The 27,986-nt window shown below is 47.1% G+C and overlaps 1 protein-coding gene across 2 annotated transcripts in view; it reads left to right on the top strand.

Annotated features, from left to right (window-relative positions):
* PPP1R16A (protein phosphatase 1 regulatory subunit 16A) overlaps positions 1-27,986 on the top strand; it is a 55,142-nt gene that overhangs the window by 6,592 nt on the left and 20,564 nt on the right. Inside the window, exons 1-2 of one of the 2 annotated variants that reach the window (XM_066624014.1) lie at positions 10,405-10,426; positions 10,869-12,517. In XM_066624014.1, the coding sequence (XP_066480111.1) occupies positions 12,268-12,517 (250 nt within the window). In that variant the 5' untranslated portion in view covers positions 10,405-10,426; positions 10,869-12,267. Of the gene's footprint in view, positions 1-10,404; positions 10,427-10,868; positions 12,518-27,986 lie in introns of those variants that run through there. The other variant, XM_066624013.1, reaches the window with a different exon arrangement.

Below are 27,986 nucleotides of genomic sequence, written 5' to 3'. Positions count from 1 at the left end.
TGGGGTTGTTTCTCTAGCTTGCTCTTCTTGCCTGGGAACTGGCTATTGGTGATCAGGACAATGATGCTGAGTAACTCCATGAGATTCAAAAGACTGCATCTTCTTTCATTATCCCTGTATGATGAACTATTGGAGCAGGTTTGATTAGGTTTTCCTGCTGGAGCAAGTAAAATTTTGGTGGAACGTGTTCTTGTGTCTCATACCAGCAGTTCTTGGTCCTGTAGAATGAAAGGTAGAAAGCAAGGTGGGTTGTTGACCTGGGTCCTGCTGCATGTTGTTGTGTATGCTTTTGGGGTACAGACCTTTTTGACTGAGCACCTTTGTCTCCTCTCTGAAAGACTAAGATGATTACGGGGCTGGGGCACCTTCCTTATGAGGAAAGGCTACGGCGTTTGGGCCTCTTCAGCCTAGAAAAGAGACGCTTGAGGGGGGACATGATTGAGACATACAAAATTATGCAGGGGATGGACAGAGTGGATAGGGAGATGCTCTTTACACTCTCACATAATACCAGAACCAGGGGACATCCACTAAAATTGAGTGTTGGGCGGGTTAGGACAGACAAAAGAAAATATTTCTTTACTCAGCGCGTGGTCGGTCTGTGGAACTCCTTGCCACAGGATGTGGTGCTGGCGTCTAGCCTAGACGCCTTTAAAAGGAGATTGGACGAGTTTCTGGAGGAAAAATCCATTATGGGGTACAAGCCATGATGTGTATGCGCAACCTCCTGATTTTAGGAATGGGTTAAGTCAGAATGCCAGATGTAGGGGAGAGCACCAGGATGAGGTCTCTTGTTATCTGGTGTGCTCCCTGGGGCATTTGGTGGGCCGCTGTGAGATACAGGAAGCTGGACTGGATGGGCCTATGGCCTGATCCAGTGGGGCTGTTCTTATGTTCTTATGTTCTGTGTAACTTTCTTTGTCTGTCAAAATAAGTTGGTCCAGCAAATAAAACAAAATAGCAGCCCACCCTGTCTATTTTGGATCTCTTATTTTTTCAGGCTAAAAGTAGGGCTTCAGCAATAGTGAAATCTCACGAAACTCTCCATCTGGTGGTCCTTTCCACTAGCTGTGGAGGAATCCTGTCATCTTGCAAAGTGTACTGAAAGATGGAAGCTGCTTCCGTTGTACCTTGCCAAAATGAGAGGTGAGACCCTACCTTGATCTCATGCAAGCATCAAGATACTCTCATTTGCCTTTCCCGCCTAATTTGAACTCTTCTTACCAGGTTGTGCTTGCAAACCCTCAATCAGCTGGATATTGGTGGCCCCAGAGAGGCTTTCTGTTGCCAGGAGCCCTTTCCACAACTAGGAAGTGGTTTGCAGGGTGTTGAAGCCACTTTTCATTTTCCGAGTTTAAAGTGTTGTGTCCTCAAACTGGAAGCGGTTCCATCAAATATCTGAGTCAGGCTCTTCATTAGTCTCTGAGCGATACTTGTACAAACACCTCTTTTCCAGACAATTTGCTCAGCAGGACTTGCAATCTGGAAGCATTTTCTAATGTCCAGCAGCCTGTTATGACTGGAGTCTCTTGCCTTCCTCAGGGAAGTGCCTCTTTTATAGATACTTCCAAGTTTGTGATCTGGCTCCCCCTTCACACCCAGTCATCTTTTCTCCAAGGCAGTTGAGCAGTCCCAGCTTCTCCAACATTGTGTAAAAATCTGTTTAATATAATATCGGTGTTTGCATCCTGTGGCGTGTCTTGACTCCAAGAGAACAGGAGTAGGCTTCCTTCATTCTCCATGATCACTTAAATTTGCCCATTCCCAAGGGCAATAATACTGTGTCCAAGGAAGGCAGGAGGACAAAGATCCTCATATGCTGCAGCCTCTTGCAGTGTGGACTCTCTGCCAGAGGGCTTGGGCAGCAGATCAAAATTACATGGTCCATCAGTAGCCGGGGTTAAGCAGGGCCCCTCATCTGTGCCCGTGAGCTGTGCTTATGTGACAGCTGACTGGAGCAGTCTTGGCACCCTTTCCTAGAAAGGGACAATTCCAGGTATGCCAGCAGGAGACGCCTGCTCCTTCTGTGTTGTGCGGCTCCCTGCTGTGGAGCAGAAATATTATTGCTGTTGAAAATGAAACGTGTTTGCCTGCCTATGGCTCTTCGGCTCTTGTTCATTCCAGTAGGAGCCCGTCAGAGGTGAGGTTTTGTATATGAGGCCTATTTGAGGCATATGCAAAACCTTTGTATATGAACCATAGAAAAGTTGCTCCTTTGCCCCACTTCACCGCATTGTGGGGGGGGGGGGGAAGGAGTGACTTTTCTATGGTTTGGTGCACCAGCTGCGTCCGTACTTGGATCGTGCAGACCTGGCCATGGTGATCCATGCTACGGTGACATCAAGGTTAGACTATTGTAACGCGCTTTATGTGGGGCTGCCCCTGAAGACGGTTCGGAAACTGCAATTAGTGCAGAATGCGGCGGCCCGTGTGGTCACTGGAGCTAGGCAGTTTGACTCTGGCAGCCCACTTCTCCGGGGGCTACGTTGGCTGCCCATTCGTTTCCGGGCCCAATTCAAGGTGCTGGTTTTGACCTTTAAAGCCCTATACTGCTCTGGGCCAGGCTATCTTAGAGATCACCTACTCCCGTACAATCCGACTCGTCCTCTCAGGTCATCAGAGAAGGCCTTTTTACAAGTGCTGCCACCTAAGGAGGTACGTGGGGCGCGGCAAGAAATAGGGCCTTCTCAGTAGTGGCACCAATGTTGTGGAACTCCCTTCCCCTTGACCTGAGAATGGCTCCCTCTCTGGAGACTTTTTGGCGAGGCCTGAAGACCTTGTTGTTTAATCAAGCCTTCTGACTTCATGGCCTTTTTAACATCTTTTATACATCTTTTAGTTGCTTTTTACAGGCTTGATTCCTCTAAGTACTGCTGTTTTATGCTCTTTTATTCTGACTTTTATCTGACTACTGTTTTTATGGGTTCTGCTAATGTGTTTTTTAATGTGTTTTTATCTGTGTGAAATTATGTTTTAATCTGTTTTATATGTTGTTAGCCGCCCTGGGTCCCTTTGGGGAGAAGGGTGGGATAGAAATAAAGTTTTATTATTATTTATTATTATTTGATCACAGGTTTCACCAGAACATATTAGCAGTCCGGGCATTGGGCTGCAGATTTGTGGTAGACAAAGTGCTTGACACACAGAAGGTCCTGGGTGCAGTCCCTGGTGTCTGCAGGGTTTTAGAGAGGGCTCTGCACCAGCCCTAACTGGAGAGTCTCTGCTCATTGGTGTAGACAATACAAAGTTGAATGGGCCTGACTCTGTAGACAGCCTTGTTCACACAGGCTGTTGGACATTAGAAAATGTGAACAAGTAAACAGCTAATATTATAATCCCCTTGTACAAATCGATGGTAAGGCCACACCTGGAGTATTTTGTCCAGTTCTGGTCACAACATCTGAAAAAGGACATTGTGGAAATGGAAGAGGTGCAAAAGAGAGCGACTAAGATGATTATGGGGCTGGGGCACCTTCCTTACGAGGAAAGGCTACGGCGTTTGGGCCTCTTCAGCCTAGAAAAGAGGCGCCTGAGGGGGGACATGATTGAGACATACAAAATTATGCAGGGGATGGACAGAGTGGATAGAGAGATGCTCTTTACACTCTCACATAACACCAGAAACAGGGAACATCCACTAAAATTGAGTGTTGGGAGAGCTAGAACAGGCAAAAGAAAATATTTCTTTACTCAGCGTGTGGTTGGTCTGTGGAACTCTTTGCCACAGGATGTGGTGATGGCGTATGGCCTGGACACCTTTAAAAGGGGATTGGACAAGTTTCTGGAGGAAAAACCCATTACAGGTTACAAGCCATGATGTGTATGCGCATCCTCCTGATTTTAGAAATGGGCTATGTCAGAATGCCAATGCAAGGGAAGGCACCAGAATGAGGTCTCTTAAGAACATAAGAACAGCCCCACTGGATCAGGCCATAGGCCCATCTAGTCCAGCTTCCTGTATCTCACAGTGGCCCACCAAATGCCCCAGGGAGCACACCAGATAACAAGAGACCTCATCCTGGTGCCCTCCCCTACATCTGGCATTCTGACTTAACCCATTTCTAAAATCAGGAGGTTGCGCATACACATCATGGCTTGTACCCCATGTTATCTTAACCTCTTGTTATCTGGTGTGCTCCCTGGGGCATTTGGTGGGCCGCTGTGAGATACAGGAAGCTGGACTAGATGGGCCTGTGACCTGATCCAGCAGGGCCATTCTTATGCTCCTACCTGGTCACCATAGGAGACCAGGAATTGCATCTAGGTGACTGGTACCAGGCTGCTCCCTTCTTGAACTTCAGTGTTGTGCCTCTGTGGGCTGCAGCTGCATCAGCAGTACCTGGAATTCTGATGATATTGCTGGTGAGCAGCTGCTGCTGCTGGTTTCAATTTTATTTTCTCAAGAATTTGCTGGGAAATGACACTACCTTGTGATATGATGTCATATTTTGGTGCATTTTTGAATTAAGAAAAAGGTGACTGGCAGGAGTGGCCACTTGAAATATTATTAGTACTACAAGCACTGTGGCTCCCCACAGGCATGGTGTAAGAAATCTAATGTCCCATGGCTACCATAAGTTGCAGTCTCATGGCTACCATGAAAGTTGCCATGAGAGGGGTGTGCTTCACTTGAGGTCTGAGTTTTTCTGCCCCCAGGGAAAGAGGGGTCAAAACATAAAGCAGAACCAGGGGACATCCACTAAAATTGAGTGTTGGGAGAGTTAGGACAGACAAAAGAAAATATTTCTTTACTCAGCGTGTGGTCAGTCTATGGAACTCCTTGCCACAGGATGTGGTGATGGCATTTGGCCTGGATGCCACTAAAAGGTGATTGGACAAATTTCTGGAGGAAAAAATCCATCACGGGTTACAAGCCATGATGTGCATGTACTACCTCCTTGTTTTATAAATGGGCAATGTCAGAATGCTTGATGCAGGGGAGGGCACCAGGATGCAGGTTGTCTTGTGTGCTTCCTGGGGCATTTGGTGGGCCACTGAGATACAGGAAGCTGGACCAGATGGTCTTACGGCCTGATCCATCGGAGCTTTTCTTACGTGCTTATGGATTGCTGGCCCAAGAACCAGGATCCCAACCAGGCCTACAAGATCAGCAGTGGGGAAAGGATTGCTTCACCCTTCTTCTTCCTCATCAACCAGTCACCTGACTCCTTCCCTGGGCTTGCCCCAGTTTTGGTGGAGCAGACATAGAGCAGCCCCCAGGTGGCCTGTCCCGAGACCTCTTATCACCTGAGTGCATTATTAAGCCACGGACCCTTCTGTTTGCTCCCCACCCTTAGCTGCACCTGGTTCAGCTTTCGGGTTAAAGGGCCAGCATCACTCCAGAGTTGAGAGGCTGTCATCCTGTGAGAAGCAGTCAACCCTTTGCCTTGATGGCCCAGGAGACTGTGAGAAGACCAGCTGAACAGCCATGCATTCATTGGCTGTAGGGTTCCAGGCACTGCTCCTCTGCCAGGGTTGTGATGGGCAGCTGGAGTCCCTGAGACAGTGGGGCAAGTCTGGAAGAAGACAGCTACCAATAGATAGCTGCCCTCCCCCCTTGAAACAAGGTGAGTCCAACGTGGAGGTGAAAGCCTCCAATCAGTAGCTTTGGTCCTGGCGCTTTGTGATCTTGTGCTATGTGCCCTTGTATTCTTGTTTTGATCCTGTCTAGCAAGTGAAAATTTTGCCAGGTTACCAGAATTTTCCCCTATCCAAAATTTTCCTGTCCAGTAGGTGAACTTTTGCCAGGCAACTAAAAATGAACAAACAATTGCTTGTTCAACAGTTTGTCTGTAAGGAGGCTTTGCAGAGGGACGTGAATGGTCCAGAGAGCAAGTCTTCCTCCTTTGGTTTATGGCAATCAGCTTGAGGTGGATGCCAGCTGTGTTTGGTTTTGTTAGACCTAGTAAAACAGTTCTCTGCTCAGGTAATTGCTGCTGATGTGTAAATTATTGCACAGAGGAGGATGTTCTGACAAACCGCTCTGGAGGGTGCCAGAAGAGAGCGTGACCTCCTCAGGAGGGGAACAAATTCATTGGGGGGCAACTCAGTCAGTACTTGTGGGACAAAGGTGCTTGTGCTGTGAAATTGGCTGTTTGATCAAGATGAGATCGCTGGCAAGAGCTTCTGTTTTAGCATCCTGTCAGAAGAGTGCTGAGGATAGAGCTGAAGTAGGTCTTCCCCCACCCTGGTGATGTGTCTCCTTCTGTATAACCATGATTGTCTCATAGGCAATCGCCACCTTTACTTTCCCCTTCTAAGAGAGTGAACGGACATATGTTAGTGGGACAGTAGTATGCTTGTTATTGTATGTTTTAGAACAGAAGTGCAGTATTTTGGTAAGTTTCTCAGTAAAATTCTTTACCTTCCCTGTTCTGTGAAGCTTAGGGAGTTTCTACGTACCTTGCCCTAGGCAGGCAGGTCCATGCTCTGGCATCGAGTACTATTGGACGGGAAGGACTTTGTCTAAGTGGGGGAGGATATAATTGTCTTACTTGTACTGGTCTTGTTTGTACAACCAGAAAGGTTCCTGCGCTTTACAAACCCAACCAGCCTTGTATGGCTAAGAAAAGTCTGTAGTCTAGTTTAAGGCAAGACCAAAGGTCATCACTAGCATGAAGAGGAAGAGGAAAAGCTTGAACAATCCCATGGCCAATTAGATGATCCGCTCCTGTGGCTGTGAACTAGAATCTCAAGCAGAAGAACACACAAAATGGCAGGAGGATAAGAACTTCCCTCTCACCTTGGTGTATCCAACTAGTTCATGCTGATACCTTACCATGTGGAGAGGATTGTTTTTAGAAAAGTAACTTGCTGTCCTACAGTTCCTGTACATCAAATGGTGCATTGTGATCTGGATCCCAGTTGCTGAAATTCAGAGCTCTGTGTGTGGTCCACAGGAAGCACCAATAAATTGTGCTGCCAGAACAGGGGCATTCTGCGAGCTCCCTAGTTTGTGCTGGTGCGCCCATATGTGTTTGCTGAATTTCACTTCTGCTAGTTATGGGGGGCACCCTTCCCTCAACCACTGGAAGTCCACAGCTCTGCCTCCACCAGTGCTGAAGATTTAGCCTCTGTTTCCCAAATGGTTGTGAACCTATCTTTTCAAGTTCGGGGCTGGAGGCTTTGTATTGTTAAAGCCCAGACAAGAGAAGTGAAAGCGGAGACTACTCCAGGTGTTGCAAGGTCCGCAGCAAACTTAAAACTAACTCAAAGTGAGCTTTAAAAGCAGAGTTGAAAACAAACTCAAAAGAAACTGAAAATGAACTTGGTAGGCAAGAATGATGATAATCTGCAAGCTTTATTCGTTGCTAGCAACGGGCCTCTCCTTTGTTCAAAGTGATGACAACAGTGAGGGCTGTGTGGTGACTCTCATTGCCCTCCAGAGAATAGCAATGTTTCAATATGAATCCTTGGTTTATATAGGATTCTGGCTTCTTTGTTTGAAAAATCTCACTGCCATTGGCTAATGGTGGGTGACATCAGAAATGGGGCTTGTCTCGTGATTGGCTACAAGTTTCAGACATCTGATTGGTTAGTCTCAGGTTACAGCATGGTTTCCAATGACCAGTAGATGGCACCGTTTACCCATTTATTACAGACTATTTTGAATTCTTCTCAATTAATATAACCCTTCTATAGACTGAATCTTTGATTCCCTATAATCCTCAGTATGTATATTAACTTAATCTGATACCAGACAATCCAAATTCTTATTAAAAACAAGGATTTTCAAGAGATTTCTCTTTGTTAAGTCCTGCTTTCTCTGTTAACTTAGAATTCAGGCAGAGTGTTTCTGGAATGTTTTTGTTAGTTTGGGCTTCTAGTGATACTCTCCAGATGCTCTTACTTATTGGTTCTTGTCAACTAAGATTGACTATTCTCTCATTAAAATGCTCTTGCTTCTGGTGCCAACAGAAAGAGATATAAATTTTTTAGTTTACTCCCTTATTCTCTGTATGTTGTTCCTTATCTAGTTGACAGGCATGATATAGAGAGTTGGAATTACTTTTGCTTAGATAAAGGTCTTATCTGTAAACTGTAACTTCTTTAGAGTCTCCCTGTCAAACTCCAGGCTGGCATCTGCATTTTCAGGGTTAATTTGAGGCATATCTGAGACCTAAGTCTTTTCAATTTTGCTTTCCCCTATTCTAAGCTTTAATCTAACTAATTTTAACAACTAGAATCCACTCTCTCATTTATATTGTTAATTGTATTCTCTAACCATTAAAGCAGTGAAGAATATCAACATACATGCTGACTTTCATGATTCATTTGGCAATTCTATAAACCTTGGGTGTGAGGCTTTAGCAGCTTCCAGGTATCTCTTTCTGCTAATTTACAACCCTATTAGGCATTTAAGAGTACACAGTAGCCTGTTGGTAACACAAATCTGTAACATTTCTCAAGCACCATGACGTAGCTTCTTGGCAGAATGCATACACAAAACTTTTCTGACATGAAACTTTCCTGATAGCTTTCCCAGTGCATATTTTGGTTCTTAAAGAAAGCTTATTTAATTATCCAGAAATCCTTTCTTTCTCTATGTGTTTTTCCTACAAGCCATTCAGGCTCTGGGGGTTGCATTCCTGACTTCAAAGTGAAGCTATGGCATAGTCCCATTCATCATTCTAATTAGGCTTGACAGCTACTAATTCTAGCCTTCTCTTATCTGATGTTGTGACAATTAAGTAGTAAAACATCTTAGATTTATGGCTTTTGCCTCAGCTAGCTCCCTTAAACTTTTCCAGAGAAGGGGTGAAATAAAGTTCATATGGTTTCCTTTATTTCTTAATCCATATAAGCCTAACTAATCTAACATGGAGCTTTGGTGTATTCTGATTCTAGAAGAAACCTAAATGTATATTATTTATAAGCCTTTTCATGCTATAGGTTCTAAAAGAATCAAAGGAACTTCTTTATATGCAGGCTGGGGCCATGGGTTTCCCACTGTCAGCCTGCAACAGAGACAGAGAAACGAAATGGACCCAAGCCTTTATTTTCTTTTATTAAACTGCTAAGCATGTGAACATGGAATATTTTGGTTCAGCATAATGGCTACATACACATACATAATGACTTGTCGCTTCCAGGGCCACTTTCAGGACCCGCTTGGTGTGATCATGTGTGGCACTGGCCACTGTGGGTTTATTTCTGTGGGCTCATCTGCAGGATCGGTCGAGGGGTTTTGATTCTTTGTCTTTTGGACCAGATGACCTTCAGGTCCTCCCTGGGCCAGGGTAGTACTAATTAGGATGCTACCCAGGCCTGTGTGGTTGCCTTCTAGTGTGGAATCTAATTTGCTCTTGCTCTTGCTCACTTCCAAAGTTCCCTTCAGTAGCCTGACTCCAAATAAAAGTTCTTAAGAGAGACTTTTATTAAGTTAAATGAGATTTGCTTCTGCTTGGCATCAGTAGATGGGGTGAGGCAAATGTGGATGTTCATTCATTCATTCATGTCTTTGCCCTACTTGCATGTCAAGTGGGATGGGGTGGCTTCTTTCCCTTGCCCCACCTTACCTCAGAGTGCTGTTACTGTGAGCCTTGTTCTCCTGGTCTGGCTGGGGAGAAAAGAGCTTGGAGCTGTGGGATGCAGAGCAGTGGGATACGGAGCCATGGGATATGGAGGAGCGAAGGGAGCAGTGTTTTCACTCCTGCCTACCATTTCATGTAAGGAAGAGGCCCACTCTATTGTGTCGAGAGGCCATTCTGGGCCTGATCAGTGGTGTACCACAGTCTGTATGCGGAACGCTTTTCAAATAGAGCAGGAGACTGTCTGCACTCTTCCCTCTTGTGAGGGATCAGGTTTGCCACAGACATGGGCACCTAATTCCATTTTGTGGACCAGAGGCTCCCTGAGCAATTCCTCTGCTGCCCTTCTGGTTTGGGGCTTCTCACTGTGCTGCACCCCCTTTTCTTGGAGAAGCTTTGGTGTCTACTCAGCTCACATTTTGTCTGCGCTGTTGGGGTGGCACTTGTGTATGAGAAGCCATATACCTGCAGGTGAAAGCTGTCGGTTTGGGTTCATGCAGTGTGTCTCTGGAGCACAAGTTACAGTTTGGTATGAGTTTTGTGTTCTTGGCTGAGCCACTAGAAGATTCAAATGTGCAAAGACGGAAAGGCAAAGTATTAGATTGGAGATTTCACTGGAACTTGCAGAAGTTGCTCGCTCCCTGTCAGTAGCAGTTGTCTACATTAGGGTTGTATTGTCAGAAATTGCAAAGGATTTTGCCCTTTGTAAGTGCTAAATAAATAAGTCATGCTCTGGGAGCAGGCATGTTAGTCTGCTGCTGCAAAAGGAGCTGCCCTGTGGGGACTGAAGAGCTGTGCAAAGTGCAAGGCTGGGAGCTTTTTCTCTCCCCCCCCCACCCCCACCTGATGTCAAAAGTAACAGACCTTGGACACTGAGGGTGTGTTGTGCTCCCCAGGTAAGCAGCTAATCTGCCCAGCAGTGAGTTGCTTTTGTTCCTCCAGGGGGTGGTTTGAGGGCAGAGGAAGGGAGTGGGTTGAGCTCTTCTGAAATAGGGGCTGGGTTGGGGAGACCTGGGGAAGAGAGCTGGCCTCTGCTTTGCTGGCAGTCAGTCCTGGTGGGTATTTTTGTGTTGGTGCTCTTGGGAGAGAATTGGTTCCTCCGGTTTAGGAATGCAAGAGGATTTGTTGGAATGGGGAAAGAGGGGGCGAAGAGAGCGGAGCTTTCAGTTGCCACTGCCAAAGCTGCAAGTAATTTCCTTAAACTTTGATTGTAGGCTAATCCTGGATTAAGGTGGGGCAGAGCTGGGGGTGGAGGGAAGGGTGAGGTTCTTGCACAGAGCCTTCTCATGCACTCCCTGCCACCTCCTGATTGGCTCCCTTGTTCCTCTTCTGTTGCAGGAATCCCAGAGGTGTGCTTGCTGCAGGCAGCTGGAATCTCAGGCAGGCTCCCCAGTGGCACCGTGACTGGGGCTGCCTGGAGGGAGGAGTCTCCAGCCAGCAGGCTCACCCCAGTCAGCTTGTTCTGCTGCTCTTTGGAGTCATGACAGAAGGGAAGTGCAAGCAGACCTTGTCCTTGCGGAAGACTTTGCCACGGCAGGGAAGTTGCCAAAGGTGAAGTGGAGAGGAGTCCAGCCTCCGCTACCCCCTGCTGTTTTCCCAGCACTCTGTGTCTTCTTTGGGACAGTTGCAGGACTGCCACAGGGGAAGAACTCCTCCTTCTAGGATTTCATTCCAAACCAGTTGCTAGATCGGAACCATCTGGAACCTAATTTGGGCGGTGGATTTTGTGGCTGGTCACAGAAACAGCTATGGAACAGCCATGAGGCGTCTCCCGGGGGGGCCCAGCCATGGACCTCTTTCACAGATGCTCTGTTGCTCCTTGTCCTGGTGAGAGGGCTGTTCAGCAGTGGCTGCTGGGAATGGATCAGCAGCACAAGAAGACTGGCTCTCATCCGCTGCCAGACTGGAGGGTTTGCTTTGCTTGCAGGCCACAGGCTGAGTGTTAGTTGGGTAATGAGATTTAGATCCCAATCTGTATTTTCATCCGCAGCCCATCTGGAGGCCCATCAGCTGCTCTCTGAACTGGAGACACACGCAAGCCATTGGACCTTCATCTTGTGAAGCCAGACTGAAGATTAAGATGGCTAGTAGGGAGTGAGAGAGTTCAATTTACGCTTCAGCTTCATTCTCAGCAGGAAACAGTCTTGGATGGGCTTGAAGAATTAACTGTGGCATGGAGGATGGATCTTGAGACAGGACTGGCCAGACCCCCTAAATTCCAGGCTTCCTCTCTTCCCTTCATTGAAGAGGTGGCATAATTGTCTCCTGAGTGTCTCTAATACCTCTTGGGTGTGGTTTGCAAGAGCCTTGTTCCAGCTTGTGGCAGGCCAGCTCCTTCTCCCAGCTCCTACCTGAACCTGGGCTGGAGACGGGAGGCAGTGGTGGGGGTAATTCGGCATATAGCTGTGTTTTTTTTTTTTTCCTTGTTTAACATGAATAGGTGCAGGCTGGTCTGAGGCTCCTGATTCTGTTGTTTAAGGATCAGCTTGTTGCTCCACTTGAGAGCTATGGAGGATTCTGCTCCTTCATCAGAGGAAGATTGCAGCCTCAAAGCAGCCATGATGCAGGGTTAAGAAATCCTTGCTTTTTGGGCAAATACTTCGGAAGAGGTGCTAGTGATGAACACTGTGAGGCTGGACTATTCATGCTGGACTATTCATGCATGCCCAGCCTGCTTCCCATGCTTCTGGGATCTGCTGACAGTGCAACATAGGTGAGCACCTGGTAGTGCCTAACCATGGCTGACCACCCGGAGCTATTGGCTGAAATGTCTGCAGTGGGCAGGATGGGCACACAGGAGCGGCTGAAGCATGCCCAGAAGCGCCGCACACAGCAACTGAAGAAGTGGGCGCAGTTTGAGAAGGAGGTGCAGAGCAAGAAGGTCAAAGCGGAGAAGAAGAAAAAGGGGAGCAGCAAGGAGAAGCGTGTGGCATTTCCAGCCAACATCCGCCTGTTGGAGGCCGCCTGCCGTAATGATGTGGAAGAAGGTAGGAGGTGACTGGAGGACGTTGTTGTTGTTGTTGTTGAGGGTTGCAAGGGGCTGCATCATGGTGTGCAGCCACTTCCTTGGCTGCATAATCTCCCTGGCCCCACCACCTAGAACTGGGGTGGCCAACCTGCAGCACACCCTGTGCCACTTTTTATGTACAGAATTTTGAATGTACCACTCTACATGCCTCTGGCAGCATCCCTGCTGGTTGTGGCTCAGCTGGGATGACCTACGCTGTCAAGAGGGGGCAGACACCAAGTTGGTCTGCAAAGTTGGAGGCTTTGCCCAGGTCGCTGAGTGGGGGTGGGGAATCAGCTGAGCTACACATGCTCCACCAGCAGGTAGGCCCTATAGCAGTGGTTCTCAAACATTTTAGCACCAGGACCCACTTTTTAGAATTACAATCTGTTGGGACCCACCAGAAGTGATGTCATGGCCACCAGTGACATCATCAGGCAGGAAAATTTTTAACAGTCCCATATGACAAAATCAAATCAAGTAAGTAAATTAAAAGTTCACAATACGTATAATTTATTTAAAATAAAAAACCCTCCAAACCCTCCCAAGCAGTTGCTGATCCATTTAAAAAAATCCCCAAATATCCCAAAGGCTGAAATCCTATCCACACTTACCCATTGACTATAATTGTTAAAGGCATATAAACAGTAGCTGTTAAAAGTACAGATCTGTAACACTTCCCTGAATGCAGTTACATACCATGATAGCATCAAGACTTATATACTGAAAATAATATAAATTGATATGAATGGAGATCCACCTGAAATTCACTCATAACCCACCTGGTGGGTCCTGACCCACAGTTTGAGAAACACTGGGCTGTGTGTTATGGCTCATCTGCATTGAAACAGGTGAAACACAAGTAACCTAATTTCCAAAAATGTCAGTAGGACGTAATCATGATTAATTGGATACAATCCAATTAGGTGGTGTAACTTTTGATGCGTTATGCCTGCCCCTGCATACCTTTTCAGGGGACTGAGCTCTTCAGACATCCCAGCTAGAGGCTTACAGCACAATCCTAACTGGCGCTGGAACAGGGAGGCCAGCAGGCCTGCCCCGTATCCAGTGCAGGTTTCGGGCGACAAGCGGCTCAGCTTAGGGCAAGGGGAAACGCTGCCCCTTACCCCAGGGAGAGCCACTGCAGCCCCAATGAGTTGACTCTGATCTGTGCCACCTCAAAAGGTGGCGCAGATCCGAGCAGCCCAGAGTTGGCCTGGGCACAGGGTCAGGATCCAGCATAATTGCTGGGTTCTGGCCCCACCCCCTGCTCTTCCACCACCTACCCGCAGGCGCACCCACCACCAGTCTCCCCCCCGCCCTGAAACACCTCCTCTCAGCCCTCTTCACACCCTTCCCAGACCCCCACGCCAGCTGAGCTTTGTTTCCATAAGAGTTAAACTTGCCGTAAGATCTTCTCCTCTCACCCCCACCTGGACCTTCTGCCTCTTGCAGAAGCAAGAAATTGCAGGCAAAGCAGCAGGCAATCCGTTGCTGCAGAGAGTGCCTCATGCTCCAGCTTGTAGTGTGGAGGCTCTGTCTGTCTCCGTCTTTCCCTTTTAGCAGCTCTTCCTTGGCATCCTCTGGGAAGGCAGGCTTGCTGGGGACTCAGCAGCCACTTACCCTAAGCCTCTGCCTGTCTCTTTTTCTCTGAACTGGCTAATGGCAAAATGTGCCATTTTGAATGAAAAGATGCATAAGCTAAAAACAGGATTAATTTTAAACAGCTGGCTCTGCTTAGAGCCGTCTGTGGCTTTTAGTGAAAGAATGAAGATGGGAATTCTGGGTGGCTTTAGGGAAAGCTGCCGGTTTTGCAGTCCTGAGGAGCAGGGCTGCCTGCCTGCTGGGCAAAGCCGGGCTGGCTCAGATTGCCGAACTGGGTCCTGAACGGTTGGAGCTCCTGACTGAATGCTGGCCAGATCTTTGTCCCCAGGTCCAGCCGGTGCCCATCAGTTCCCAACCTCTACTGAAAAGGGACTTGGGGGACTCGCAACTGAAGGACCTCTCAGCTGTATCCCGCTCCTTTGTGGGTAACTTCTTTTTCTGCCCAGGGAGCCTGAGCAACTGCCCTTTTCCTTCTGCTACTTTCTGACACAGACCTGAGAACAAACTGCCTGTGACATAGGAGATCTGTGGTGGGATCCCCCAATGCCTTTTTCCTAAAAGCAGAGTGTGTGTGTGTGGGGGGGGGGGAGGGAGAACATGATTTGGATTGGAGCTACTATGCATGATGGAGAGGGTGTAACCCTTTCTCTTGTGCTGACTGAGAACAAAACAGCTAATATTATAATGCTGTTGTACAAATCTATGGTAAGGCCGCACCTGGAGTATTGCGTCCAGTTCTGGTCGCCACATCTCCAAAAGGACGTAGTGGAAATGGAAAAGGTGCAAAAGAGAGCAACTAAGATGATTACAGGGCTGGGACACCTTCCTTATGAGGAAAGGCTACGGCATTTGGGCCTCTTCAGCCTAGAAAAGAGACGCCTGAGGGGGGACATGATTGAGACATACAAAATTATGCAGGGGATGGACAGAGTGGATAGGGAGATGCTCTTTACACTCTCACATAACACCAGAACCAGGGGACATCTGCTAAAATTGAATGTTGGGAGAGTTAGAACATACAAAAGAAAATATTTCTTTACTCAGCGTGTGGTCGGTCTGTGGAACCCCTTGCCACATGATGTGATGGCGTCTGGCCTGGATGCCTTTAAAAGGGGATTGGACAAGTTTCTGGAGGAAAAATCCATTATGGGTTACAAGCCATGATGTGTATGTGCAACCTCCTGATTTTAGAAATGGGCTATGCCAGATGCAGGGGAGGGCACCAGGATGCAGGTCTCTTGTTACCTGGTGTGCTCCCTGGGGCATTTGGTGGGCTGCTGTGAGATACAGGAAGCTGGACTCAGTGGGCCTATGGCCTGATCCAGTGGGGCTGTTCTTATGTTCTTACGCGTATGTTTAATGGGTGCCTGTATGTTTCTTCTGTTCATAACGGAAGCTGGGTGTGTGTGTTTGTGGTCTGCAGGGAAGAAAGGGTCAACACCTTTCCCCATCAGCAACATGGCCACCATTAAGATCTCCTCTCCCCTTGCCCCTCATTTGCAACTCTGTATGCCACGGTGCATGCTCCACTACCTTTCAGCAAGCAGGATGAGCCTCAAAATCCTACCTTGTGTGCTGGCCGGGGGGGGGGGGAGGAGGATGAGGATCATTCCTACAGTTGTACAGCGCTTTAGAGGTGCCAAAAGCACCTCAGCAGTGGAACTGCAGGGATGGCCCCTCTAGCGCCAAGGTTGAGGGTGGGGCTGGGCTTATTTTGGGAAGTGGCAGCTTGTTGTTTGCTCTTCTGAGGGTCCCTGAGGGGCTTTAACTGTGGAGATGACCCACACCCCTCCTCTAGCTCCAAACTGAATCTTTTTTTCCATGCTGCACTACCAGCACAATTTTAGCAGGGATCTCTCCCCTGCCACCAAGATCCAATGATGAGGCCCCTGCCTGCCCCAGCTGCAGTTAAGAAATGGAATTGGGGAAATCTAATGCTGGGTTTCTCGCATCACGTGGTGTTTGTCTGGAAGTGTGGCTGCTTCCATTGCTGCTATTGGACAGAAACCCTTGAAATCCTTTAAAGTGAAGCAGTGTAATGTTCCAGTAAAATAAAATGCTGGCTCATTTCAGACATTTATAACCCATCTTTCAACTTGCACCTGCAGGGGCTTCCAACATGGAATTGCATAAATCATGATAAAAAATACAATATTGTACAAATAAACAGTGAAAGGTTCTGCATCATCCCTAAAAGGACAGGGGCTGTTTGTGAGGAACAGTGGGGAGTTCATGGGGCTGCATCCCTTTCTTGGGAGTCTCAAGCAGGGGTGCCCAAACCCCGGCCCTGGGGCCACTTGTGGCCCTTGCAGACTCCCAATCTGGCCCGCTGGGAGCCCCCAGTCTCCAATGAGCTCTGGCCTTCTGGAGACTGGCTGGAACCTGCACTGGCCCAACGCAACTACTCTCAGAGTGACAGCCAACTGTCTGACCTCTTGTGTGAGTCGTGGGATGAGGGCTCCCTCCCCTGCTTGCTGTTTCACGTCTGTGATGCAGCAGTGGCAGCAAAGGAAAGGCTGACCTTGCTTGTGCAAGGCCTTTTATAGGCCATGAGCTATTGCAAGACCTTCATTCATTCATATAAGTTCCATCTCTAATATATTCATTTGTGTAAATTTATTCAAATTTGAAATGTAAATTAACTCTTTTTTCCCTGGCCCCTGACACAGTGTCAGAGAGATGATGTGGCCCTCCTGCCAAAAAGTTTGGACATCCCTGGTCTAGAGGGCTGAGGCTGTTCTGCAAAGGCCCCTTTACAGAACAGTTATGGCACTCCTTGGAAGAGGCAAGGGCAGTTTGAAGTTTGACTGAAGGGCTGGTTCTGTCATCTCTAGAGAGAGGTATAGAAAAACAGGATGACAAGAGCTAGTTCCAGCTTTTCAGAGTGTTCACGTGAGTGCCTTCAGGAGGTAACCTTCAGTTGCATTAGTCAATTGTGCATCTTCTCCACTGCTAGCCCTGTTGTTCATACTTGATAGAAATCCACGATCCTGTTTACAGTTTCATTTGGGACATGTTACAGATTCTGTTTAACGAGCTGGTGTAACACCATGGCCAAGAGATTGATACACTGTTTAATCAGGATTATTCTGGTTGGAATCTTGCCTTTGCCATGAACTTACTGGGTGGCCTTAGGCAAGCCACTCCCTTTCCATCTTCCTGGCTGCAATGGGAGGAGAATAATCTCTGATCTTACAGGGTTGTTGTAAGAACAGCATCAAGATAAAACTTGTGAAGTGCTTTGTGCACTTGGAAAGTGCTATTCAAATTGCTGTTGTTATTAGTATTGTTATTGATTCCATCTGGCAAAGTTCAAATGATTACAGAGCCTAGTTGTGGACATGAAAGCTGTTGGAAGTGGCTGTTGGTGAAAAGGGAAGCAGTCCAACAGTAACAACTTTAAAACTGGGTTTATTCAGGCATGCTTCTGGACTGAAGCCATTTTTGCAAGGCTGAAATACCAGAATCAAAGTGGACCTCCTTAGCTTGCATATTCATCAGTGGGAGAAAGGGTTTGTGGAGTTGGACTTCATCCACAAAGACCTGGGTTCAAATTCCCACGCACCTATGAAGCTTACTGGTTGACACTGGGTCATTCACCATCTCTCAGCCTAATCTACTTCTCAGGGTTGTTGCATGCATGGGAGAAACCATTCATGCGATCTTGAGAGAGGGTGCAGTCTTTGGGCATGGTCCATTGAAAAGTTCTCTTGCTCAAGCTCCATTGAAACAAGTGGGGGCTGTGCAGTACTTTGCTGTGGGCAGTTTGTAAGCTCTTTTTAAGCTCTTCTAAAACATACCTGATTGGCATGCAGTTACACTGCTGGGTTGAAATTCTCCTGAACGATTAACCTGGGATGTGGTGATGGAGTTGGTGATCTTGGTCAGAGGCAGGGGAACAACCTGACCCCCTTTTCTGCGGTGTATTTACAATGAAAGGCTATGCTTGGTCTTGGCAATCTGTGTAGTTCCTTTGCAGACGTTGCTCTTGCTGCATTGGCACTTCTCAGCAGCTGGCTATGGTCAGGTGGCTGAGCTTAAGGCTCTGGGAATGTGTGGAATGCTGAGGTGGCCCCTGGGGCTTGCCAGGTGCAGGGTCAAGCCTGGTGCTGTTTGTATGAGGTAAACTTATGTTAACACACAAATGAGCATTTCAGTTCTTTGCTTTGGAAGGGCTCTCAAAAGCACTGTCTCTTGCTGTGTCCTGTGTTTCCCTTGGTCTGATGGGCCAAAAGATGGTTTCTCTTGGAATGTGAGGGACATGTGCAGAGCCTCCTGACTCTGAGCCCTGCGCTTTGTTTTGCAAGAGATGGTGGAGAAAATAAGCTTGGCAGCTGGGCTGATGGAGGGATGGAGGATTGGTCTGCAGGTACTTGTCTTTGGAGTATTTCAGCTCTCAACTCATGGCGCATTCTGCAGCACAAAACATCACCTGCAGAACAACAGTTGATCCATCTTGTCCCTAACTGGAGTGCGGTTTGTCCTAGTCCATCCCTGGTGTGTTGGCTCATTTTGGTGCCTCAGGCAGAAAACCCCAATGGCAGTCCCTATCCTCCATCCCTGGACTATGCAGCGTTTAAAAGGCCTGGCTTCTGATGCGGTGTTGTAGCATAGTTTGTATGGCCCCACCCTCTTTGAAAAGAGGTCTGCTGGTTGACATCCTGTTTGTTGTGCAGACACCATGTTACCCTAAACACACTCACCAATTTCATTCTGATATCTCAAGTCTTTCAAGGCATGTATCACTTTGTCTGGTGTTCTGTTTGTCTTGTTTTTCCCTGCAAACGTGTGCGGGAATCAAACTGAGATACTGTATGCTCTTTGAACTTGAATGTTGTCTTGAAAGGGCATATGCACTTTAATTCTGGTACCTGTATTTCAGCCTTGCAAAAGAGAGATCTCCTGGTGTTCAATTTTTGCATTTCCCCCCACTCACCCACCCCCGCATTGGTAAACAGTTGGAGAGAGTCACACTAGTATTCCTCTTTAAATTGTGGAATAATGCCCAGAACATGTGTCTCAAATTTAAATCTGCTGTCTCCTTGTTCAGTGGAATTCTCATGTTACATACTGGCAAGTGGAATGCTGAGCCACTTGTTAAACCAGAAGCCACACTTTGCTTGACTATTTACTGTTCTCTATTGATTACTCTTAATCTGATGCTTGAGGCAATCCACTTTCCTTGTTGGATGGAAGAGCAAGCCCTGTGCCTCTTCAAACCTGTCTCTGTCATTACCAAAAAGCTAGTGTAGATTTTTCCCCTGGGGGCTGGGGATAAGAATAGGCCCTCAGTTTGGCTGTAGTTGTCGTAAGAGGCGACTGAACAGCCACCGGGTAGATGGGGCTCGTCAGCCTGGGAAGGCAGCTCATCTGAGAGAAGGAAAACTCTGATCCCAAACCTCCACTGCCTTGTGGCTACATCCAGCTATGGAAAAGGCTTCAGGAGTCAACCTCGAGGCAAAATCCGGAGCCGGAGTCCCTGAGGCAGTTCATGGCTGAACACAGTCACGTTCTGGCAACTCCTGCGACGCAGCTGGAACCAACCGTATTGGCCTCTGCCTTTCCATTGGACCATTTCAGCGACGTGGAGAGGGGGGATTTGCTGCATGGGTAACAGCCTATCCTCCATACCTACTTTACCCAGGCTTCGCGCACTGGAGAGGACACTCTGTTCCAGAACCACCATTCAGAGCGTGACACCATAGTCTTCCGAGACTGAAGGATGCCCACAACAAGTGTAGATTTGCATCATTTTCACCTTGAGTGATGTCTGGCCATTCCCCTGTTAGCTGAACTACATGAAAAGCAGTCCAGAAGCCACTCAATGTTTGGTTCCCATGCTAGGTGTGATGGCACTTGCACCACCCCTAGATTGGCTTTCTCATAATTGTAGACATTTGGGGGAAACCTGTGCTGACGGGAGTCTATCTCTGCCTGCTGCTGTTTGTATTGACCAGGGTTTCCTTCTGTTGGTCCTGATGGGTGGAGATAACTGAAGCTGAACACTTCTGCCTTCCCTAAGTGAGGAGGTGCCTATGCTGGGGTCATTGGATAGCTTGGAGTATCTTGATTGTGTTATCCATAATAATAACTTCTGGAAGTGTAGCTGTGTTAATCTGTTGCAGCAAAACCAAGAAAGAGTTCTATGACATCTTGAAGATGCTGATTTATTTCCAGCTTATTTGGACCATAGTCCACTTATGTCCCATTAAATTAGTTGGTCTTTAAGGAACCCCAGAGTCCCTTAAAGACCCCAGACGTCTGTGTGAGTTCACAGTATGAACTAAGTATGAACCATTTAGCACAGTAATGGTCTCTAGCATCCATCAGTGGTGCTGTCAGATCCAGAAAAACAGGAGCATGGTGAAAAATGCAGCCATTACACGTTAATGATGGATAGTTGGGGAAAAAAGTTCAAACATCGGGATATCCCTAGCAATTAGGTGCCTGAGGCATGTGTGGTGTGGGTGTGCTGCGTGAAGTTTACAGTGTACACATGGAGCCAGGGTAGGAACAAGCTGTGCTAACATAGCTGTAATAACAGTCCTTGAAATGCTGCAGCATCCACACTGGGTGGGAGGGGGCAGGGTGGCTGCAGGCTTAACTTTTCCACGTAGCTAGGGACTCTTTTGTAGTCCTGGAGTAAGCGGGACTCACTCAGAGGGCCCCAGAATCGGAAAGAGACACCCCTGAAAGCTGTGTGTGTGTGTTGGCTTGCTAGATGCTTAGCATTGGGGCTTTGACCTGTCCTGTGCCCTCAGGCTTTTCCTGAATAGCTACAGTGGGGCAAACTATGTAGCCTTAACTGAGGGCAGCCGGAAGGAGAGAACAGTCTCCAGGCAGAGGAATTCTCCCCCCCCCCAATCCAAGAAAACATGACTTGTGGGTGTGTTGCAGGCAATAAAGAAATCTAATCCTAGGGAGAAATGTGAAGACATACAAGAAGAGTATTATTAGCTGAAGATTATTTAAAAGCATATATATTCTGTCTCTAAAGTAAAATGCTGATGGTGGCTTACATCAGAATTTAAAATATTAAAATTAAAACCAAGCAAGGAACAGCAGATAATTAGATCACTGTCAGTGCAATCCTATATGTGTCTACTCAGAAGCAGACCCCACTGAATTTAATGGGACTTACTCCCAATGAGTATCAGATTGCAGCCTGACAAGAGCAGGACAGAGGAAGCTGGCAGAGCAAAGTCCTCCACCTACCCAACCAAAATCCTGTCGTGAGCAGTTGGTGGAGTGTCATCAGGGAGGAAGCTAGCAGCATATTCTGGATCAGGGAGTTCGATACCCCAAGCATAACAACAGAGAACGCTTTCCCCACATTCCTGCCAGCCATGTTGCACATCATGGAAGGACATTTAAAGAGCCTCCCTGGCTGAATCTGCAGGTTCACAAGGGAGGAAACAGTCTCTTTAGGTCCTAAGCTATGCGGCAATCTAAAGGTAAGCACCAGCACTTTGAATGGGGCTCGGAAACAGACAAGAAGCCAATGAAATGGGAAAAGAGGAGTCATGCTCTCCAGAACAGTCACCACCGAGTGGAGGATCAAGTCTTGCCACTGATTGTGCTTTGTTGCCATCAGAATGCAATGGGAGGGTCATCAGTGCTTGTTCACGAGCATTCTAACTGCAGCCTTCACATTGCTTAGCTTTCTATCCTACCTTTGACCCACAAACCCTCAAGGGTAACTTGTAATTGAAGAATAAATACATATAAAATTACTATTATGGTAACAGTCATTTTAATGTGTTGTCATAAGACAGCATCTTCAGCATATTTAAATACCGGTTCTAAGTTCAACATGAGAGGGAAGGTTTTCTTTCAGCAGGTCGTCAGGCTGATTTCACAAAGACTGCAAACTTCCTGGTTTGATTGTGCCAGAAATCCCCCAATGTGTTGTATTACACCAAGGAAGTATTCCCTTTCGTGTTCTATGAATCTGGTCAATGCCTGGGTGGGCAGCCACCTGGGAACCCTCGGGAAGGCTCTTGAGCAGAAAAATAGTGAATAAAGAAACTGACCTGATGCTGCCCAGTCTCTCCTTTAATTACTTTCTGAATGTTGGCCCCTGTTCTCATTGGTGCTTCAAGGCCACTCTTGCCCCCCCCCCACTTCTCAATCTTGAGCATCCACTGAATGCCCTTGAGTATTATTCAGCCTGAGAGTCAGTCAGTATTGACTGGATCCCTTTGGTGCTTAAGCACTGCCGGTTGCCATGTGCCATTGACACAGGTGTTTTCCCAAGGCGGTGGCACTTGTCTTCTCCTCTGTCAAGACTTTGAGACATGCAAAATTATGCACGGGAAGGACAGAGTGGATATTATTATTATTATTATTATTATTATTATTATTATTATTATTATTATTATTATTATTATTATCCTGCCTTTCTCCCCGGAGGGTCTCAAGGCGGCTATAACAAAGGTTAAAACAAGTTAAAAAACATAATTTAAAAACAGATAAATCAGATAAACAGATAAAAGCATATTAACAACAGATAAAACAGATAAAAGCATATTAAGAACATATAAAAACAGTAGTCAGATAAAAGGTAGTTAGGTAAAGGAGCATAGAGCAGCAAATCATAAAAGGATCAACCCTGTAACCAGGTTTTAAAAAAGATATTAACAGATGTTAAAGAGGCCATGAGGTCAGAAGGCTTGTCTAAACAGAAGGGTCTTCAGGCCTCGCCGGAAAGTTTCAAGAGAGGGAGCAGTTCTTAAGTCAAGGGGAAGGGAATTCCATAGCGTTGGTGCCACTACTGAGAAAGCCCTATTTCTTGCCACCACCCCACATACCTCCTTAGGCGGCAGCACTTGTAAAAAGGCCTTCTCTCGTAACCTAAGTGGACGAGCCGGATTGCATGGGAGTAGGCGATCTCTAAGATACTCTGGCCCAGAGCAGTATAAGAACATAAGAACAGCCCCACAGGATCAGGCCATAGGCCCATCTAGTCCAGCTTCCTGTATCTCACAGCGGCCCACCAAATGCCCCAGGGAGCACACCAGATAACAAGAGACCTCATCCTGGTGCCCTCCCTTGCATCTGGCATTCTGACATAACCCATAAAGTATAGGACTTTAAAGGTCAAAACCAGCCACATGTGGTGAGGCCCACCTTCTGAAACTGGCCTATACAGACAGAAACAACCAGCAGGGCTGCTTATAAAAAAGATAAAAGCAGGCCTAGCCTAACACTGGATGTCTCACAGGCCACTCCTCTGCTGGAAAGAGACTGTGCTGCCCTAAGGATTTATGTTGCTCCTCTCTCCCCTGCCTTTAAACAGAAGGGGAGGAATAATCCAACTGCTGTTTCAGTCCGCCAAACAGGAAAGGAACTTCGGTCCTCTGGGCACAATCCCCGTGTTAAGAGTCACGGGCCAAGAGCCCTTTGGCTTGCGCCAAAGGCTCCTGCCTCTGGCAAACCAGAGGCTTTAGCAGGTTAACTGCAGAGGGAAAGAGCCAATCATCAGTCTCAAGTGTCCAGCACAGGTGTAAGTAATAAGCTCCTTCCTCCACCCTCCTGGCAGCTGACCACTAGCTGGATAGAGACACACTCTTTTCCCTCTCACAACACATGAGAACCAGGGGACATCCACTAAAATTGAGTGTTGGGAGGGTTAGGACAGACAAAAGAAAATATTTCTTTACTCAGCGTGTAGTTAGTCTGTGGGACTTCTTGCCACAGGATGTGGTGATGGCATCTGGTCTAGATGGCTTTAACAGAGGTTTGGACAAATTTCTAGAGGAAAAATCCATCGCAGGTTATAAGCCACGATGTGTATGTGCAACCTCCTGATTTTAGAAATGGGTTATGTCAGAATGCCAGATGCAAGGGAGGGCACCAGGATGAGGTCTCTTGTTATCTGGTGTGCTCCCTGGGGCATTTGGTGGGCCGCTGTGAGATACAGGAAGCTGGACTAAATGGGCCTATGGCCTGATCCAGTGCGGCTGTTCCTATGTTCTTATGTGTTTCTGTCAGGAGAGAGTGGCTTCTGGAGTGAGAGTTTGTAGACTTGAGGCTGGAAAAATATAGCCCTCCTCCCCGTAGTTCTTGGATTGTATCCAACTTCTCTGCAGCAGGCAAAGGTTTGTGGTTTGATTTTAGGCCTCTGTCTAGGAGTCCTTTTGTGCCCCTGAATCCTCATGCTATGTGGAAACATTACTTTCCTTCTGTAGTTTTAGCCTGATGCACAAATTGTCTCATTGGGATATGGTGGATACTTTGTGTTCTTCCTGGTTTGTTCACAGTCTCTGTTGAGGAAAACAAATCTTTTGCCATCTTATATTTCTTTCAGTAGATAAAGTTATCATCTAAAGGAGGGGTGTCCAAACTTTTTGGCAGGAGGGCCACATCATCTCTTTTACACTGTGTTGGAGGCCGGGGAAAAAAAGAATTAATTTACATTTAAAATTTGAATAAATTTATATAAATGGCTATATTAGAGACGGAACGTATATGAATGAATATATGAATTATATGAATATAAAAGACCTTGCATAAAGCAAGGCCGACCTTTCCTTTGTTGCTGCTGCTGCATCACAAATGAGAAACGTCCCTCGTTCCACAGCTCACGCAAGAGGTCTAACAGTCGCTCTCACACTGAGAGCAGTTACATCAGGCCAGCACGGGCTCCAGCAAGTCCCCAGAAGGTCAGAGGCTCATTGGAGACTGGGGGCTCCCTGTGGGCTGGATTGGGAGTCCCTGAGGACCGCAAATGGCCCCCGGGCCGGGGTTTGGGCGCCCTTGCTCTAAAGCATTTAAGATCTTATTTGATCTGCAACCCCCTCTGAGGCAGGTTATTCTGATTTCAGTTTTACAGAAAATTTGTGGCTTATTTGCCTTTGAAGTCAGGTCTCCATGGTCCAGAACACTGCTGCCAATATAATAAAAGCTGGAGAAAATGGTTCCTGCAGCTGTAGTTGCTACAGTACTTCTGCTTGAATTTTGAAGACCAGCAATGTGGTCACTTCTGCATACTTCCTTTGTAAAAGGTCACAAACAGTTTGCATTTTGGAGAATAGTTGCATGACATTTGCTGGGATGCTTGGAGCTCCTGAATGCCTGTGCCGTGATCCATGAAGTGGAAGGCACCCTTCCTCGCATTCAGGGAAGTCCCCCTAGGGTCACAGCCTTGGAGCAGGCAGCACACAGGTTGGTTTGTGGAACTTCCGTTGATTTGCAAACCAGCAGTAGGGTTAATGTGACCTTGCACTGGGAATTGCCACACAACACATTCCCACGTGTCCACCAGACTCTGCCCAAGCAAGGAATTGACTGACGTGCAAGTTACTCTGAAATGATTGCAAGATGAGATGTGTGAACACCCCCCCCTTCTTTCAGCTTGCTTATATCAAGGTGATTTGGGTTGTGTGTGCATAGACAGTTTCTTTCCCCGAAGAAAGGAAGCTTTCTCGTTTGAAAATCTTCTACTGTCAAGATGCACTTGTGGCTTCTGTTGTAGATTATTAGAAGAGCTCTTAGGGACCTTTCTGGTTCTGAGAGAGGCTGTCAGTCTCCCCATTGCCTTTCATCCTGTATAGACTGGAGCAGTGACATAGTTAGGGCTTGATCTTGAAGGACAACCAGTTTCATGCACTGCTTGGCTAATTGGGTGGTTGGGAGGAATCTTCCGTGTCAAAGGGGAAGATGGGTTTACATCTGAGGGGCTGTGTTAAGGGTCTTCTCCTGAAGGGGGATACAGCGGTGAGGTTTTTGCTTGTTGTGGCATGAGCAGTGTGAGCATAATACCTAATGGTCCACTTTGGAGATTCATCTGCTTTTTTGTTCTAGTGCTTTTGTTCTTTGAATTGTAGTGCTTGTCCTACCATTGCAGAGTTGAGGTCACGCACCACAAATGATGTTCCAGCCTGCAGGGCACCAAAGGCAAAATCATTCATCTTGCCTGCAGGGCACCAAAGGCAAAATCATTCATCTTTCCATAGTGCTCCAAGATGAGCAAGAAAAAGGCACGAGTTGGCCTGCCTTGCCGGCACTGCTGGCATGGAATCGAAGTGCAACAGAGCTCAAGGCATGCTGCTGCTGCTGGCTCTCATCAGGCAATCTATAGTAGAATGTCTCTACTTCCTGATGAATTATTTTGACTTGTTTTTAGAATCCACTCCTTATACCGTGTAGGATTTCTATGAAAAGTTCGAAAACTCTGCACATTCTCCAGTGTTGATAAACTGGAATTTTTAGAATTATGTTTAACCATTTTTTTCTTTGAACAAACGGGGCAAGCAGTAGCAAAAACGTTTCATGAACCAATTCGGCAATGGAGGGAAGGAATGGGCAAGAAGGCAAAAGAGTGGGGTGGGGAAAGGAGGAAGGAGGATTAATGTTCATGACAGTAGTTGAGGTTCACCTGACTTGTGGCATGGTGTGACTATGAGTTCTCAGGGCAGAGAGGTCTTCCTGTGCTGTTCCACTAGTATGGTCGGCGTCCTGATGTAGCCAGATTTTAGATGCCATTGGTTCATAGATGGAGAGTGTGGCTAAGTCCGCAGTCCATGAGATGGTGGAGGAGGACGCTTTGTCCTTTCTTTTTGGAAAACGAGATGCTTGGCAGCCAACACTGTGTGGGGAGTCCAGAACTCCTGTCCTGGAGTGATGTCCCATTAAACTGGGTGCTCCAGGAGCAAGATTGGTGTGGATGGGGTGAGGGGGAAACTTGAGCACCAGGTTGATACAAATTTGTGCTCTGGGCACTGAGCTCTGGGCACCCAAACTGTGCAGCAGGATGCCCATGGGATGTCTGCAGCTCTAGCATCAAATCAGTTCTGAACATTCAGTTTTTTAAAACTTTGGTTGAGTTTTCTTTGAGGGTGGGCAAGGGTTGTAGTAGCTGGTGTGGACTGGCCAGAAGGGTGCAGATACAGGCCTGAGTTGTTCTTTGGTTTCTGAGTTTTTGTTACCAATTACTCCTTGCCTATTTCAAAGCTTTGCTCCTCAGCTGTGAAAACGAAAACTTACTTTTTTGAAAAACGCTCTGTGATTTCTGGGGCTGCTGGAACCTGTGCCTTTCCTTGTATTCCATTCTCGCATAGTCAATTTGTGGACCAGCTGAATAAACCGGGGCTTGGCTCGTGGTTCTCAAGGCACTTTATAATCTCTTTTCTGTTGTCTGTGCAGCTGAGTGGTCACCTGGGTTATCCGTTTGCCTCTAGTGCTGGAACGTTATCTTTAGCTATACATGCTTGCCCTCTGTTCCCCTGCCTATAAGAAGGTGCACATGTGTGCACACCCAGAGAGAAGCAGGTTCCATCCCCCTCCAGTGGGCTGCCCACTCCTTTTGCTCACAAAATCCTGGTGAACTGCCCGAGTTTTGTTCTAGGTACAGCTGCCAGAGCAGGAGGGTGCTTGGCTGTGTGTGTGTGTGTGTGTGTGTGTGTGTGTGTGTGTGTGTGTGTGTGTGTGTGTGGGTGGTGGTGGTGGTGGTGTTTGCTCAGTTTCCTGGTATTAAATCCTTGGCTTTTTTCCTGTCAGTTGCTGACATCCATTTTCAAAGCCTCTCCTTCCCCTGTCTTCACTTCAGGCTGAGACTCCAGTTCCAGCCAGGGCAACAGATCTAGGAGGGAGGTGGCTGCCCCCCCCCCCCCAATTTCTCCAGTTTTTTTAATTAAAACTTTTTATATTCTGCCCTTTAGCAATATTGAGGTCTCCCCCTAAGGTGGCTAACAATTAGTAAAATCATAAAGCAGATAAAATCACAGCATAAAACAATGAAAGCAAAAGAACAGCAGCCAATCTCAGCAGCCAATCTTACCAGCCAAAATTAATAGTGAAAACTGTTAGGAAAGAGCAGTGTTTAGAAGGGGAGGTGAGAATTC

This window comes from Tiliqua scincoides, chromosome 4 (assembly GCF_035046505.1).
Source record: "Tiliqua scincoides isolate rTilSci1 chromosome 4, rTilSci1.hap2, whole genome shotgun sequence".
Classification (NCBI taxonomy): Eukaryota; Metazoa; Chordata; class Lepidosauria; order Squamata; family Scincidae; genus Tiliqua; species Tiliqua scincoides.
The sequence above is the reverse complement of the archived record's forward strand: the minus strand, read 5'-3'. Positions and strand labels throughout refer to the sequence as shown.